Source organism: Mesoplodon bidens (assembly GCF_964165515.1).
Source record: "Mesoplodon bidens genome assembly, chromosome: 7".
Classification (NCBI taxonomy): domain Eukaryota; kingdom Metazoa; phylum Chordata; class Mammalia; order Artiodactyla; family Ziphiidae; genus Mesoplodon; species Mesoplodon bidens.
Window position 1 is genome coordinate 25933588 of NC_138164.1, and position 16279 is coordinate 25949866.

Below are 16279 nucleotides of genomic sequence, written 5' to 3' on the forward strand. Positions count from 1 at the left end.
GAAAACCACATATGTCAAGTTAAGTAATTTAATGCTTTTCTATATATGGGAAGATGCAAGAGTCTGGGCTCACTGAAATCGTTGCTTTGATATGCACCTCAGCTATCTAGGGCCCATATCTTATGTTTTCATATCCTGTTTCCTCAGGGCTCTCCATGGGGAGTGGGTATAGTCGGATGGCTGCTAGATGGCAGGTATTCTTTTCCTTCCTGAGTTCCCTCAGGGTTCAGCAGCTCATCATAGGTTGTGGCTGTAATCACTGATGACTGTGACATCCTTTGTTTACTGACATGGCAGGCAATATTCCATTTATCAGGTAAATATGCTTCACTTTAAGGTTTCATAAAACTGAATTTGTGTTTCCAAGAAGCTTTCCCAGGAGTTTCTATTTCACCTATCTGTGAAAATCTTAACTTCAAACATGTAGTGTTTACTTGTTTGATATTCAAAATAGATGTATTCATTGCATTTTTGTTACAGAAAAGTGAATTTTAATTTATGAATTAACCTTGAAATATTTAACCCACTGTGACTTTGAGACAGGCTGGGACCTGGGACACCTTGCTGCAGTGTTTGCACCTGGACAAACGTCTCCTCCAGCAACAAAATACAAAGAAACTACATGGGACTAAAAATAACTGTGTGCATGCACAGTTGGGGCAAATTATGGACAACAAGATACAAAAAGGCTAAAACCCAACTGCCACTTCTGAAGAGCCAGGAACAAAATCAGGAGGCAAAAGTAGGGTACCAGTAGCAAAAGCAGGGTAATGAGCATGACCCCTGTACACAATACCCCCAAAGGGGTGGGCAAACCACCTAAACCACCTCTCTGGCCCGACCCCTGGACCCACCCCTACCCTCACCCCATAGATGGAGACAGCTCGCCCGACTCAGCAAGCAAACATGGTTATCTGTTACTTCTTTTTGCCCCCTCCTGCTGCAGGAGCCCCAATAAAGCCTTGCCTGAATTTGTCTGGCCTTTTACCAATTTCTATTAATTAAAGAAGGCCAAGAACCCTGGTCAGTAACAGACTTTGTGGCACCCAGTGTGGGGCAGTTGTCCCCTTCCTGGGAGAGAATCTGGGCACCTCTGGGACCACTGAATGCAGCTTTCCCATGGGTGTCAAGCGGCCACCTGAACCTCTTGTTTGGGGGTCACCAAGTTTGGTAAGTCTGCCTTCCTGGCCCGAGGACTTCAGCACCCTCACTCAGGCAATGCTTTCCCTCTCCCTTCTGTCCCTTTCCCTCTCCTGATATCTCTCTACTTCTCCTTTCTCTGTCCTATCCATCCAAGAGAGTGGACGTCAGGCAACTACAGCATCACTCCTCTCGGAAATGAGACAGGCTGGGACCTGGGACCTGGGACACTTCGCTGCAGTGCTTGCACCTGGACAAATACCTCCTCGAGCAACCAGATAAATAAAGGGGTGGGCAAACCACCCAAACCACCTCTCCGGCCCAACCCCTGGACCCACCCCTACCTTCAGCCCACATAAGGAACCAGCTTGCCTCCCCCGCCAAGTGAGCAAGAGAAACTGTTACTTGTTTTTGCTCCCTCGTGCTGCAGCAGGAGCCCTAAAAAATCCTTGTCTGAATTTCTTGTCTAGCCTCATCAATATCTATTGATTAAGGAAGGCCAAGAACCGTCGTTGGTGACAACTTGACTGATTTTTGTCATAAGCAACCCAAATATCACTCTACTCTTTCAGGTTCTCTTGGGATTCAGAAAAGCGTCTGTTTACCCCCTGCATCAATTGTGGGGTCAAAAAATTGGTGATAATAGCAGAAAAATGCAAAATTATATAACAGAAACTTTTAAATCCTATTTAAGGCACAGAAGAGACTAGAACAAATGAAGAGGCATACCATGTGCTTGAAGAAGGCTCAACATCATAAAGAAATCAGTTGTCTATAAATTACTTTGTGAATACAATAACCAATAAAATTACCAACAAAAAATGCTGGCATCGGAGGGGAACTAGACAGGTTGATATAGAAAAATAAGGTAAAGTAAGTTGTTTTTACTAGTTTGCCTTTGGCCACATCAATAGAAATCCATGGTTTAATCAAACAAAGTGTAATGTAATAAGGAGCCTAAAGGTCCAGGAACCGTGTTGTTCCTCCTTTTCTGCTTTGTAACACTTAGTATGTAACTTAAGTCTTTATAGTCACAAGGAACAGGGAACACAGAAAGGCTTCTATGCCCAAGAGCCCCACAGAGTCCTGCTTGGTTTCAGGGGTGAGAGCTATTTAGCAGTATCTTTGGGATAAAAAATTTGAGGCAAATATGGCAAAATAGTGTTAAACTAGTTGTTGGTAACACACCTGGCATTATTTCATGAAATCAGCAAAAACTACAAATAAAGCCTCCCAGGCCCAATCATCCCTGCCCCAGGATTGCTTATATTCATTTACAGCATATCACTGAATTTAGTACAGCACAGTTCAGACTCTGGATCTAGGCTATGTGGTTCAAATATGGAGTCCACTGTATAATGGTGGTATGATCTTTATTTAGTAAGTTGCTTAACATCTCAGTACCTTATTTTTCCCACCAGTATACTGGGGATAATAGGACTTACCCTATAAGGTTATGAGGATTGAAGAGCTTGTTACATGTGAAGCACTTACTAAGGAAGACAGGTATTCTACTATAAACACTCTCAGACAAAGAATATTAATTGGAGATATGTCCAAAGACTTCTGCCAATCCCAAATTCACAAACACTGATGGCATACTTTCCCCATAAAATGAAATAATTATTAGCTCTCTTCACATCCCTTTTAATATGATCTAGTACTAGGAGATGGAATTGTTTTCAGGCATATTTTTGATCAAAGATGTATATATGTATATACATGTATGTATAAATCTGTTTAGTTGTTCAAGTTCAGATGGTAGTCCTTCAGCCAGTGAGGCTGTTTAGTTACCCAAATCTAATTAGTTTCTGAGGTTCAGATACTTAGTAGTAAGGATGGTGAATATTTTAATTGAAAAACATATCCAAATCTATTCAATTCCTGAGTTTGAATAGCAAGGGGTATGTGAATATGTCTATGTGCATACGTACACAAATAGATCCATTTTTAAAAATCAATCCATCAGAGTTCCTATGCAGGAAACTATTAACAGAAACCATTTCTTTTTGCCAGAGCTGAATTATGTTTACTGTACAAAGAAACTAAAACTGTCAAAAATGAGCTCAGGAATAGTGCTAGTGTGGATGGCAGCAAAAGGTAGTGTTGATATGGTGAATGCATCTATAGTTAGATCTCCTATACCACTCTGCAAAAAAATGTATTTCCTGTGTCCCTTTTGTTCTCAGGAAGCAACTTGAGGATATGATCCACACAAATGAAGGCGTAAATCTAAGACAGACATGAGATATAGGAAATGGGAAATCAGGGAATCCAATATAGGGGAGACACAAGCAATTCCTAGGATGATGGTGAAAAGAGATTCCAGGATGACAGCTGTGCACCAGTCACAGAAGGTAAAAAGTCCAGACTGGACAAAACAGATTATTGCTCCAGGAGCAATTTCTTCAAGATGGATGAAACTGATAAAACAACTGGTATGCCTGAACATAGAGTTTTGGACTTAATTAGCAATAAGTATATAGAAACCTATGTAAACAAAATAAATTATTAAGTCTAGGAAATAAAAATGCAGTACAGGGTAAGAATAACACATCACTTAGCTGTACAGTGTTACATAATCTTAATGATGTAAACATTCTTAATCACAGTCAATAATGTAAACACTGAATTACAGATGCTGGGAAAGGGGGAGCAGGAAGGGAAAGTGCAATGGTTGGGAAGCAGAAGAACAAAGCTTTATATCAGGAATTAAAAACCTAAAACTGAAAACAAGTAAAAGCAATATAAGCATGTTACCTGAAGATATGGTAATAAATAACAACAAAATAAAACCAGTGAAACAGCTTGCTCTGGGGACAGGAAATAGGAGAGGAAGGTCAAGGGAGTGGTATTTTTCATTTAGAAAAAGAATATTTTATAGATCTATTTGATTCTAAACTATGTGAATCCATTTGACTCTATGTGAAACTTTAAGAAATAACAGAACCCCCCACCCCTGCCCCCCAGAAATCTAGCATGGTACCTGGCTCATAAAAATTCAATAATGTTAATTATTTTATTATTATAATGACAAGAAAGATGACAATTTTTCATATCACCATTACACTCATGCTAGGAATAACAATGCTTCCTCTACTATAAATGCTATTTGATCTTTTTAAAACATGTTATTTACTATGCTTGGAATATCTGGGCATGCTTAATGAAATAAAAAATTATAAAACATTCCAAATTTTTTTTTTTACTTAGGTATCTAATTTTATACAATTTACACACAACTTTTAACCAATGAAACTATTTCACTTCTTGACATTCAACAATTATAAGACTTTAACTCCCCAAGACATGCACTACAACCACAAAATAGATTCTGTCATCATTATGATGGTCTTGGCATCTTATATATAATGTTTCCACTTTAAATTAAGTCCTATTTACCAAAATAGAAACAGGCAAAGATAATGAACAGGAAGTTTATAAAAAAAGAATACTAACAGCAAATAACAACACTGACATACCAACCTCATTTGTAATGAAAGAAACACAAATTTAAAAAATAAGATACAATTTTCACGTATTTTGGCATAGATTAATTTTTTTTAAAAAAGAGCCTATCTACAGATGACCAGAGAGTATGTAGGTGGGGGGTGAGAGAGTGGTCACACATATAACAATAACTAGAAGTATAAGTTGTACAGCCTTTTTAGAGAATGATTTGGCAATACTTATGGAGGCTCTAAAAATGTTTATTTAATTCCTTTGAACTAATCATTATCATTCCATTTCTAGAAATTTACTTTCTTAAGGACATAATTAAACATGTACCTCAAAATGTGGTTACAAGGATATTCAACGAATCACTGCTTATAGTAAAAACTGCAGACATTCAAAATGTCTAACACAGAAGAAAGAATGAGTAAATTGTGGCACACCTCCATTATGGCAGACAGGGGGCTTCCCCTAGATGTCATTCCCCCAGACTTTGCCCTAGCTTCTTCGTTACCCAACCCAAAAGTGTCAGAGTTCAACTTTCTCAGTGACCTGATCTGAGTCAACAGAAACTTTGGGGAAATTTTCTGGGGGCTCTTAAGAGGAAAAAATCTTCCTCACTGACAAAACTGAGATGTGAGAGGAAAAACAGCTTTTCCTGCCTTTTAGATGTAATTTTTATGAAGATGTGAAGCTGGAAGTCACAGCAGCAGCTCTTACAACCATGAGGGAGACAAGCCTAAGGCAAAACCAATAAGCTGAGGCTGAGGCAAAAATAAATGTCCTTAATGACACCTCTGAACTGTTTATGTGAGACAATAAATGTCCTTGGTTACTGAAGTCGATTATATTTGAACATTATTACCTCTGGTCAATAGCATCCTGATAGAAGCCGTACAACATAATACTTTAGAGTCACTAAAAGTTACGCTACAGCAGTATATTTATGAACAGTAGATGTACAGTTCAGAGAAAAAAAAAAAGAAAAATAGTATGCTCCCATTTAAAAAAAGATTAACTATGTTGAGATGGAATCATTTGCCAAGAAAAAGGTCTGGGAAGATACTCCAGGTTTTAGGGATAGTTACCTCTGAAATAGTTATCTCTGAAAGATAGGAATTTGAATGTTCCCTTCTTGTGAATTCACATTTTCTGTTGTTTTTCTAAAATGAACATATATCACTTTAAGATTCTCCCACCAGTTTCTATTTCTTCAGTAAATCCAATGCGATTTTGGGGAGGAAGAAGAGGTAAACATGTATTCTAGTGAGCTATCCTGAACTGGGAGTCTGCCTTTTTAATAGGAAAAGTTCTTTCTTCTTTTTTAAACTGTTTTGTGAAATAAAATTTGATACTCTCAGGCATTTATTTTTTAGTGAATACAGAAGATTACAGTTTTCATTTCCCTTTGTTACTTAGAAAATCATATCATGACTTTGTACCATTTCGTATTGAAATTTCTTCTGTGAAGCAAAAACAGTCCCAAAATGAAGGATCTTCAGGGGTCATAGGAACAGCAGATGATATTAAATCATTAAAGGTGAGAATAGTAAACTGCCTCTGGGTTGGTTTAGAATCACCTTGAAATGAAACCTAAAAGGATAAAAAATTAGATTACCTCAATGTTATACTGCATATTAATCTTATGGTCAATTTTGTAATTAGGAAAATAAGCAATCAGTAATCACATTTCAGCAATATTAAATTATACTTCAATAACATTAAATTACAACACAGTAGCATTTCTAGATAATTGCTTCTACTCCTTATATTAGTGTTGCCAATATAACAAATCAAGAAAAATATGAAATAACCTGATTCTCAAACTTTTTGTAGACAACAATAACCTGTGGTATTTGTTTAAAATGTAGATTTACTGAGCCACACATCCAACAATTCTGATTCAGTAGATGAGTCAAAAAGGATCCCCAAATATATAACTTTAACAAGCAGGTGGGTTATTCTGATAAAGAGGGGCCACCAGGCAAACTTTTGAGAAATACTCTAGAGGGTATGTCTGATAAAATACCCATAACCACACAGAGATGCAACACTTCATTAGGAAATGACTCATTCAACACTAAATTTAAACTATATCTTATACTCTGTGATAGAGCCCTTGTTCACAACTCAGCCCAGTGTGGACTGTCTTTAACATTCTATACATTCTACTAAAGATAGTACTTGGGTCTTCTACAGTGCTTTTACAAGGTTAATATCTATTTTATATGATGTAATTCTCATAACTATGATGATATGGTTGTTACCTCAACTCTAGAGATGGGGAAATTGAGGCTCAGTAAGATCAATCAATTTATACAAGCTTACAACACAGGTTAAACGGTAGACCTGAGCCTGAAACTCAGCCAGGTCTTCTGAATAGTACCCTCACCCTTTTCTCACTATGCCACTGCTGCCTAAATAGGCTGTCTCCAGGGAAATAAAAAGAAAGTACTGCCATGTGCAGACATTACAAAAAATATAAAGCTCTATGGAATCATAAGGTATGAGCAGAAAGGGTAATGCTGAGACTTCAGCACACAAGGACAGGTAACCTGGGTTGGAACATCTTCAGATTACAGGAGTCAATTTTAACATGTCATCCCTTTTAAAAGAAAATAATCTATGAAGAATTTTAATCTTTTTAATCAGTCAAAGGCATGATCTGTAGACTGAGCTTTTTTTCTAAAAGTAATGATGCATACACATTGATCACACTACATTCTCTCACGCAGATTCCCTAAAAATAATAATAAGCATATAGTTTCAATTATTGTGACATTATCAGTATTCCTTAAATAAATACTTCCACAGAATCACAACTATATGTAGGCTGAGAGTCAAGACCCTAAGTTTTCTTTTTTAAAAAATTTCTCAACTTACCTATTAAATAGCAGAAGAAAGTAAAAATCGATTTTGATTGGAAGAATTGATGTTATGCTAGAATATATCACAAGATCTCTCACATTTTTGATACTTTGGAAGTAATTTAGGAGAGTATTATAAAAAGGGGAAGGAGTTCAATTTGATAGATAATTCCATTACTTGCTATCCCTCAACTTGGTACGCTTAATATTCAAAGACAGCCCCAATTCACCAGGAAATAAACCACTGTTAAGATGACCAAGACAGTGACTATCTTGAATATCTACTGAATATATGAATACTAGGACAGTACCACCAAATTTTTTTCTTTGTCATATTTAAGTATATTTGAATGTGAAGAAGCAGGTAACATACTTTTAAAACATTTCTGTGAAATCCCAGATGATCTTAAGGATTAGATAATGAACACTTCTAAAGTCTATAATTAAAAAAAAAAAAAGCCAAAACCTCTAACCTGATATAAACCAAATGATTAGTTCCATCAATAAATAACAAATTCAATTTTAATACATGTTTTTTAGAAAAAAATCAGAGAAATCTTACATCCTGATGTCTAGATCCATTGGGTTTCCTAAGAGCTACTGCAACAAAATGGTGCTCATCTATTTTGCTTTCCTGAAAAATAAAACATAAGTAAATAGAGAATACTAAATATAGAAACTTAGATATATTTCTACTTACATTTTAAAAATTTCACTCCCCCCAACCATATACACACATACATACATATATATCTCCACTCCCCCTGACTTGAAGGAATAGTCACATATATTTTGGCCCTTTACTCTGTAATATTTCAATATATATTTCCTAATAGGGACATTCTCTCACATAACCACTGTAGTTAATAACTTTGGTAAATTTAACATTAAAATAATACTTAAATCTACTCTCTGTACTCCAACGTTTGTGAATTAATCCAGTAATGTCCTTTATACCATTTCCCCACCTCCAGTACAGGAGGCAGTCTAGGGTCAAGTATTACATTCAGTTGTCATTGTCTTGCTAGCTTTTCTTTTGTCTTTTATGATGTCAGTATTTTAAAATACAGGCCCCATCCCCCACTTTTTATTAATAAACGTTGGCTATTTTCAGTCTGATGGTTCTTAATGATTACATTTATATTATACATTCTTAATAAGAATACTATATAGATAAAGTATCCTATCTAGAGGCACATCTAGATAGCCATCTGACCTCACTGGTGATGTTAGTTTTGTATATGCTTAAAAGTGTACATTTAAAAAAATTAGATTGCAACACTGGTTTATAAGCATTTAGTTAACTACATACTACAGCCTGTGGAAATTCATAGGTAAGACTTAAAAAATATGTAATTTCCTATTTTCCCCTATGTATGATACAAAGGGGGAGGGGGCTTTAAAATATAATAGACGTTGAGGCAGTTACCAGAGAGAAGTATGAACAACTGTTAAAAATTAAACAAAATTTCACCAAGAAGCCACTTTACTAAGGCAGTCTTCCATAAGACATGAGTTGAAATAGGAAACTACAATCAGAAATAGTATTACTTAGGGACTTTTCATCCTTCATCCTCTTTCTCATATCTTCATACATTAAGATATCCAAATTATCAATCAATCAATCAATCAATAAAAGAAATTCAAAAGAGATAAATTTAGGAAAACACTTTGAGAAGAAAAAATAACTAGCTAAGAAGAAAACATTTAATAGGTCAAAGTTTGTTACTGTAAACAAAACTACTCTTTTTGAACATGGTTCTCCCATTCTTTACACTGAATGTATCAATAATATAAACACTAACATACAGAGATGTTTTGGCTATAGTTATTTTTGGAAGACAACTTAGATCAGCAGTTTTGTAGTGTCTGTAAGGCGGAATATCAAGAGGTAACTGCGGGCAATAACTACTTTTCATCCAGCCTGTCCACTAAATGCCACTAAAATGCTCAATTTGTTTACTTACCTCATTATAAGCCAAAATTCAATGAGACTGATTTCAAAATATTCACCATATCTACTCAGCCCTCATCATCACATGAATATTAAATTTGAAAACAGCAAAACTAGAGAAGTTATTTTACAATGACTCCAGTTTATCAAACATTAATATTTGATATCTCACTAGAATAAAAGTTCTATGAGGTAATCACCTTTGCCCTAAATCCTTTCTGCCTAGTACATCTATAATAAATATTAGTTGAAAAAAGAAATGAAACCAGCAAGCTAACTAGCTAGTTAAGCCAGTACATTCAATGCTACTGAACTTAAGACTTAATTTCAAGACTTTACAAGTTTCCAAAAGTTTCCTAAGCTTACAGTTTTTTATCCATAAAATTATTGTGAATACCAAAATTTCCTCAAAATCGCCAACAAACCCAAAGGGAGCAAGAATATTTTACTTTTTCAGGAGATAGTTTAGCATTAGATTACAAAGATTCACCTGCTTTAGTCAAATTGTATGTCATTTTCTTTGTATGTATTTTCACGTTATAAACAAAGTAAAATAAAAGTTTAAGGTATAACTTAAATCATTCAAGTTTTACAATGTTTTCCCAATGGTAAAGTACTGAAGAAAATCTGTCATAAATGTTAATATTTCTACTTTTTTTTACGTTTTTATTGGAGTATGATTGCTTTACAATGGTTAGTTTCTGCTTTATAACAAAGGGAATCAGTTATACATAGACCTATGTCCCCATATCTCTTCCATCTTGCGTCTCCCTCCCTCCCACCCTCCCTATCCCATGCCTCTAGGTGGTCACAAAGCAAAGAGTTGATCTCCCTGTGCTATGCGGCTGCTTCCCACTAGCTATCTATTTTACGTTTGGTAGTGTATATATATCCATGCCACTCTCTATGTCACAGCTTACCCTTCCCCCTCCCCATATCCTCAAGTCCATTCTCTAGTAGGTCTGTGTCTTTATTTCTGTCTTACCCCTAGGCTCTACATAACATTTTTTCCCCTAAATTCCATATATATGTGTTAGCATACAGTATTTGTCTTTCTCTTTCTTACTTCACTCTGTACGACAGACTCGAGGTCCATCCACCTGACTACAAATAACTCAATTTTGTTTCTTTTTATGGCTGAGTAATATTCCACTGTATATATGTGCCACAACTTCTTTATCCATTCATCCGATGATGGACACTTAGGTTGTTTCCATCTCCTGGCTATTGAAAACAGAGCTGCAGTGAACATTTTGGTACATGACTCTTTTTGAATTATGGTTTTCTCAGGATATATGCCCAGTAGTGGGATTGCTGGGTCACATGGTAGTTCTATTTGATTTTTTTTAAGGAACCTCCATACTCTGCTCCATAGTGGCTGTACCAATCCATATTCCCACCAGCAGTGCAAGAGGGTTCACTTTTCTCCACACCCTCTGTAGCATTTATTGTTTTTAGAATTTTTGATGATGGCCATTCTGACTGGTGTGAGGTGATATCTCATTATAGCTTTGATTTACATTTCTCTAACGATTAATGATGTTGAGCATTCTTTCATGTGTTTGTTGACACTCTGTATATCTTCTTTGGAGAAATGTCTATTTAGGTCTACTGCCCATATTTGGATTGGGTTGTTTGTTTTTTTGTTATTGAGCTGCATGAGCTGCTTGTAAGTTTTGGATATTAATCCTTTGTCAGTTGCTGCATTTGCAAATATTTTCTCCCATTCTGAGGGTTGTCTTTTGGTCTTGTTTATGGTTTCCTTTGCTGTGCAAAAGCTTTGAAGTTTCATTAGGTCCCATTTGTTTATCTTTGTTTTTATTTCCATTTCTCTAGGAGGTGGGTCCAAAAGGATCTTGCTGTGATTTATGACAGAGTGTTCTGCCTATGTTTTCCTCTAAGAGTTTGATAGTTTCTGGCCTTACATTTAGGTCTTTAATCCATTTTGAACTTAATTTTTGTGTATGGTGTTAGGGAGTGTTCTAATCTCATACTTTTACATGTCCATGTCCAGTTTTCCCAGCACCACTTACTGAAGAGGCTGTCTTTCTCCACTGTACATTCCTGCCTCCTTTATCAAAGATAAGGTGACCATATGTGCGTGGGTTTATCTCTGGGCTTTCTATCCTGTTCCATTGATCTATCTTTCTGTTTTTGTGCCAGTACCATACTGCCTTGATTACTGTAGCTTTGTAGTATAGTCTGAAGTCAGGGAGCCTGATTCCTCCAGCTCTGTTTTTCGTTCTCAAGATTGCTTTGGCTATTCGGGGTCTTTTCTGTTTCCATACAAATAGTGAAATTTTTGTTCTAGTTCTGTAAAAAATGCCAGTGGTAGTTTGATAGGGATTGCATTGAATCTGTAGATTGCTTTGCGTACTAGAGTCATGTTCACAATGTAGATTCTTCCAATCCAAGAACATGGTATATCTCTCAATCTATTTGTATCATCTTTAATTTCTTTCATCAGTGTCTTATAATTTTCCGCATAAAGGTCTTTTGTCTCCTTAGGTAGGTTTATTCCTACATATTTTATTCTGTTTGTTGCAATGGTAAATGGGAGTTTTTTTGATTTCACTTTCAGATTTTTCATCATTACTGTATAGGAATGCCAGAGATTTCTGTGCATTAATTTTGTATCCTGCTACTTTACCAAATTCATTGATTAGCTCTAGTAGTTTTCTGGGAGCACCTTTAGGATTCTCTATGTATAGTATCATGTCATCTGCAAACAGAGACAGCTTTACTTCTTCTTTTCCGATTTGGATTCCTTTTATTTCCTTTTCTTCTCTGATTGCTGTGGCTAAAACTTCCAAAACTAAGTTGAATAAGAGTGGTGAGACTCAGCAACATTGTCTTGTTCCTGATCTTAGTGGAAATGCTTTCAGTTTTTCACCATTGAGGACGATGTTGGCTGTGGGTTTGTCATATATGGCCTTTATTATGTTGAAGAAAGTTTGTTCTATGCCTACTTTCTGGAGCGTTTTTATCATAAATGGGTGTTGAATTTTGTCAAAAGCTTTCTCTGCATCTATTGAGATGACCACATGGTTTTTCTCCTTTAGTTTGTTAATATGGTGTATCACATTGATTGATTTGCGTATATTGAAGAATCCTTGTATTCCTGGAATAAACCCCACCTGATCATGGTGTATGATCCTCTTGATGTGCTGTTGGATTGTTTGCTAGTATTTTGTTGAGGATTTTTGCATCTATGTTCATCAGTGATATTGGCCTGTAGTTTTCTTTCTTTGTGACATCCTTGTCTGGTTTTGGTATCGGTGATGGTGGCCTCATAGAATGAGTTTGGGAGTGTTCCTCCCTCTGCTATATTTTTGAAGAGTTTGAGAAGGATAGGTGTTAGCTCTTCTCTAAATGTTTGATAGAATTCGCCTGTGAAGCCATCTGGTCCTGGGCTTTGGTTTGTTGGAAGATTTTTAATCACAGTTTCAATTTCAGTGCTTGTGATTGGCCCATTCATATTTTCTATTTCTTCCTGATTCAGTCTTGGAAGGTTGTGCATTTCTAAGAATTTGTCCATTTCTTCCAGGTTGTCCATTTTATTGGCATAGAGTTGCTTGTAGTAATCTCTCATGATCTTTTGTATTTCTGCAGTGTCAGTTGTTACTTCTTTTTCATTTCTACTGATTTGGGTCTTCTCCCTTTTTTTCTTGATGAGTCTGGCTAATGGTTTATCAATTTTTTTTATCTTCTCAAAGAACCATCTTTTAGTTTTATTATCTTTGCTATCGTTTCCTTCCTTTCTTTTTCATTTATTTCTGATCTGATTTTTATGATTTCTTTCCTTCTGCTAACTTTGGGTTTTTTTTGTGAAGCTGGGTGCTGGTGTTGAGATGGAGATCCCTGGGAGATTTTTGCCATTTGATATTACATGGAGCTGGGAGGTCTCTTGTGAACCAGTGACCTGAAGTTGGCTCTCCCACCTCAGAGGCACAGGACTGACTACTGGCTGCAGCACCAAGAGCCTTTCATCCACACGGCTTTTTTATGAGGAGAAATTCTGGAGAATCATTTCAGAAACTGAGGGGGGAAAGTGAATGAAGACAAAAAAGACCCTTTTCCTGCAATCCCTGGCCTCCTGGTATCAGGACACTAGGACAACATCCAATATTTCTACTTTTTAAAGCACTTTCTTTCAAAAGCAAAGAATTTCTGTTTCATCTAATCTCATCACTTGAAACTTTTTGGTGGTAAATTTAACTTTCTTAACAGAAACTGGTTATGAAAACTGAGAGCCTATGAAAACATAAGATTCCTCTTGGCATAATAATTCATATTTCTCGTAGAGTATTAATTTTCCAGGTGTGAGATACAATAGTCAGGTAAGTGGAAAATCCTTTGGAGGATTTGTTGTAATAAAAAACGGATTCTTGATTATGTCCACGCTAGCATTTTCAGTCTGCAACAGATACAATGCAAAGTAAGATACTGCCCCTGCGTTCAGGGAGCCCTGGGAAAGTAAAGCAAGTAGACAAGTACAAAGATTATGAGGTAAAATGTGGTATGTTGTAAGAAAGAAAAAAAAAAAGCTTGGTCTTAAATGAAATAAAGAAAAGGCACCTGAAATGGATTTAAACTGTTAAAGGAGAAGGCAAGGAAGAGTTTGGGGTAGGGTGGATGGGTGGGTGGTGGTGAGGACACAGAAGAATTAAAACAAATATAAATACAAGAGGGTTGGAGGTATTTAAAGAATAGCAGATAGCAGGTTGTGATTTGGCTGCAATGTGGAGTGTATATAGGGAAATGACGGCCAAAAATGAAGAAGGATGAAGCAAAATAATGGAAGAGGAACCTAGTTAGGAGGCTACTGCATTAGTCTAAGTTGGATGTAAACAGTGCCCACACTAAGCGTTTTCAGAGGGGAGCACGTCACTGTTAATTAGAGGGTTTGGTATAACAAGGGGAGGAGGAGGGGAACTGAAAATGGGTCTGGGCTTTCTTAATCCTGGATGACTGGATGGTGGTACCATCTAAAAAAGTAAAGTTAGAAAAAGAAAATAACTTGAAGGGCAATTATTATTTTGACTTATCTGCAGAATTTGTGGTGTCTGTGTAGTGTTCAAGGAGAAATACATAGCAGTGAGAAATAGGAGTCTGAAGAGTGAAAGAAACTGAGTTAAAGATTTGGTAGTCATACGCAGAAAGGTAGTGTGCTTGAAACTGCTAATTGTGAGAGTGGATCCATGAAAACAGTAGATGCCTGGGAAAATGTCTATACTTAGAAGGTGGCAATGAAATGTACTTCTTAAATATAAGAGTTTTAGGGTTCAGTCTGTTGTCTTCTTTTCTATACACTTCTAGATGGTTTCACAGACTACCTTCCACTAACAGCTGTCATTTAATGACAAGCCTATTCTTTCCTTAAAGCTCTCAGCTTCTATTTCATAGCTAAACTCTCGTCTTGAATGTTATTCAAAACACTAAGCAGATTTGTTTTTAAATCCTCATTTGCTTTATAATTTTCATTTCATATTCTTCTTTTGAGTCTCCAAGTAAATAAACGCTCCTTTTTCTCCCGGGATGCAGAATTTTACCGTATGTCCTATGATGGCACTGTCCTTTAGTTCTGCTTAAATGAGGATAGTATCCTTAGCCTTCTGCACCATTAATTTGTGTGCCAATAGATACCTTCCATATCCACACGTGCAGCCTAGACCCTATTTCTGGTATCCTGAAGGCAGTCTTTTAATGCTGCCTGCAGGAACAGGACTATTTTTTCCGCTTAGCTTATCAGTTCTCACACTAGGAAGAAAATCTATGAGTTTGAAGTAGTTCAGTTATTCATTGGCTATATGCATTAATTAATGAAAACTACAGTCTCTGACATGTACTATTTCTAGGGATTTGTCCCATCTCCAACCCAGGTAACAGTACTTTCTAAAATACCTTTAAAGGTACTTTCTAAAATACCCTGTGTGCTTAAATTTAGTCATCAAATACTTATGGAGAAAAAACCAAGCCATGGGGCTAATCATGTTTGGCTATGACTCTTGTTTCAGGAAGTTGTGTCTACACAGTACAGAAAGGAGAGAAGAGCAAGATGGCTACAAAGTTGTCCTGTGCAGAGGTTTCATTTGGAGTTACCCATGAAAAGTAGGGAAGGGTTGAAACTTCTTCCTACCTTGTTTTCAGTTTACTAAAGGAGCTGGACTCTACAGAGTAGGAACAGAAGGCAACTTATTCTCTCTCACCATTTCCCTTTAAACAAGTTCTTACAATTCATTTTTCTCTTTCCCTGGATGAAATCTTGATCAGATCTCATAAATGACATTTCTGGTCATTCTCAGTATCGACTTTTCTCTGAAAAATGTTTGACCCAAATTAAATTTTATTCTCATTTCATAAGAAATTCTTCCTCCCACTATCCTAGCTCAAACCTAATTCAGGGTTGGAAGTCTCCAATAGGGAAAGGAATTGATTTCCTCTCTTCCTAACTGCAGATGCTCCCTCATTCACTATGCTGCCACCTCTAGTTCTTCTAGTGTGGGTGAATTTAGTATGTATGAGTGAGAAAGGAAAAGACTGAACAAAAGGGAGGAAAGGACAGTGAAGATCATTCACGCCACGGTTGTACACTGAAACCATAGCCCTTCCTTAGCTGCATACCTAAAGACTGGTTCTTTATCTTGTGGGGGTACTTGGAGATGCCCAGACAGGAACCTCCCGTCTGTTTCTTGACTCTAGGTATGCCTCTCCTGGCTCCACGCTCATCACTCTCCCCTCAAACCCTGGCTTCTGGCTATCCATACCACCAGATTCATTCTGTTAAGTTCACTCTCCCCTTCCAGGCCTGTTTATAGTATAAAAATAATCCACACTTAAATATATGCCTCTAACATATATTATT

At 36.6% G+C, this 16279-nt stretch overlaps 1 protein-coding gene across 1 annotated transcript in view; it reads right to left on the reverse strand.

Moving 5' to 3' along the window:
• Positions 1–4145: 4145 nt before the first annotated feature.
• Positions 4146–16279, reverse strand: part of AASDHPPT (aminoadipate-semialdehyde dehydrogenase-phosphopantetheinyl transferase) — a 29735-nt gene continuing 17601 nt past the window's right edge. The window contains exons 5-6 of the mRNA XM_081239061.1: positions 8023–8094; positions 4146–6186 (exon numbers count right to left, since the gene is read on the reverse strand). Of these exons, the coding sequence (XP_081095187.1) occupies positions 6022–6186; positions 8023–8094 (237 nt within the window). The 3' untranslated portion in view covers positions 4146–6021. The remainder of the gene's footprint in view (positions 6187–8022; positions 8095–16279) is intronic.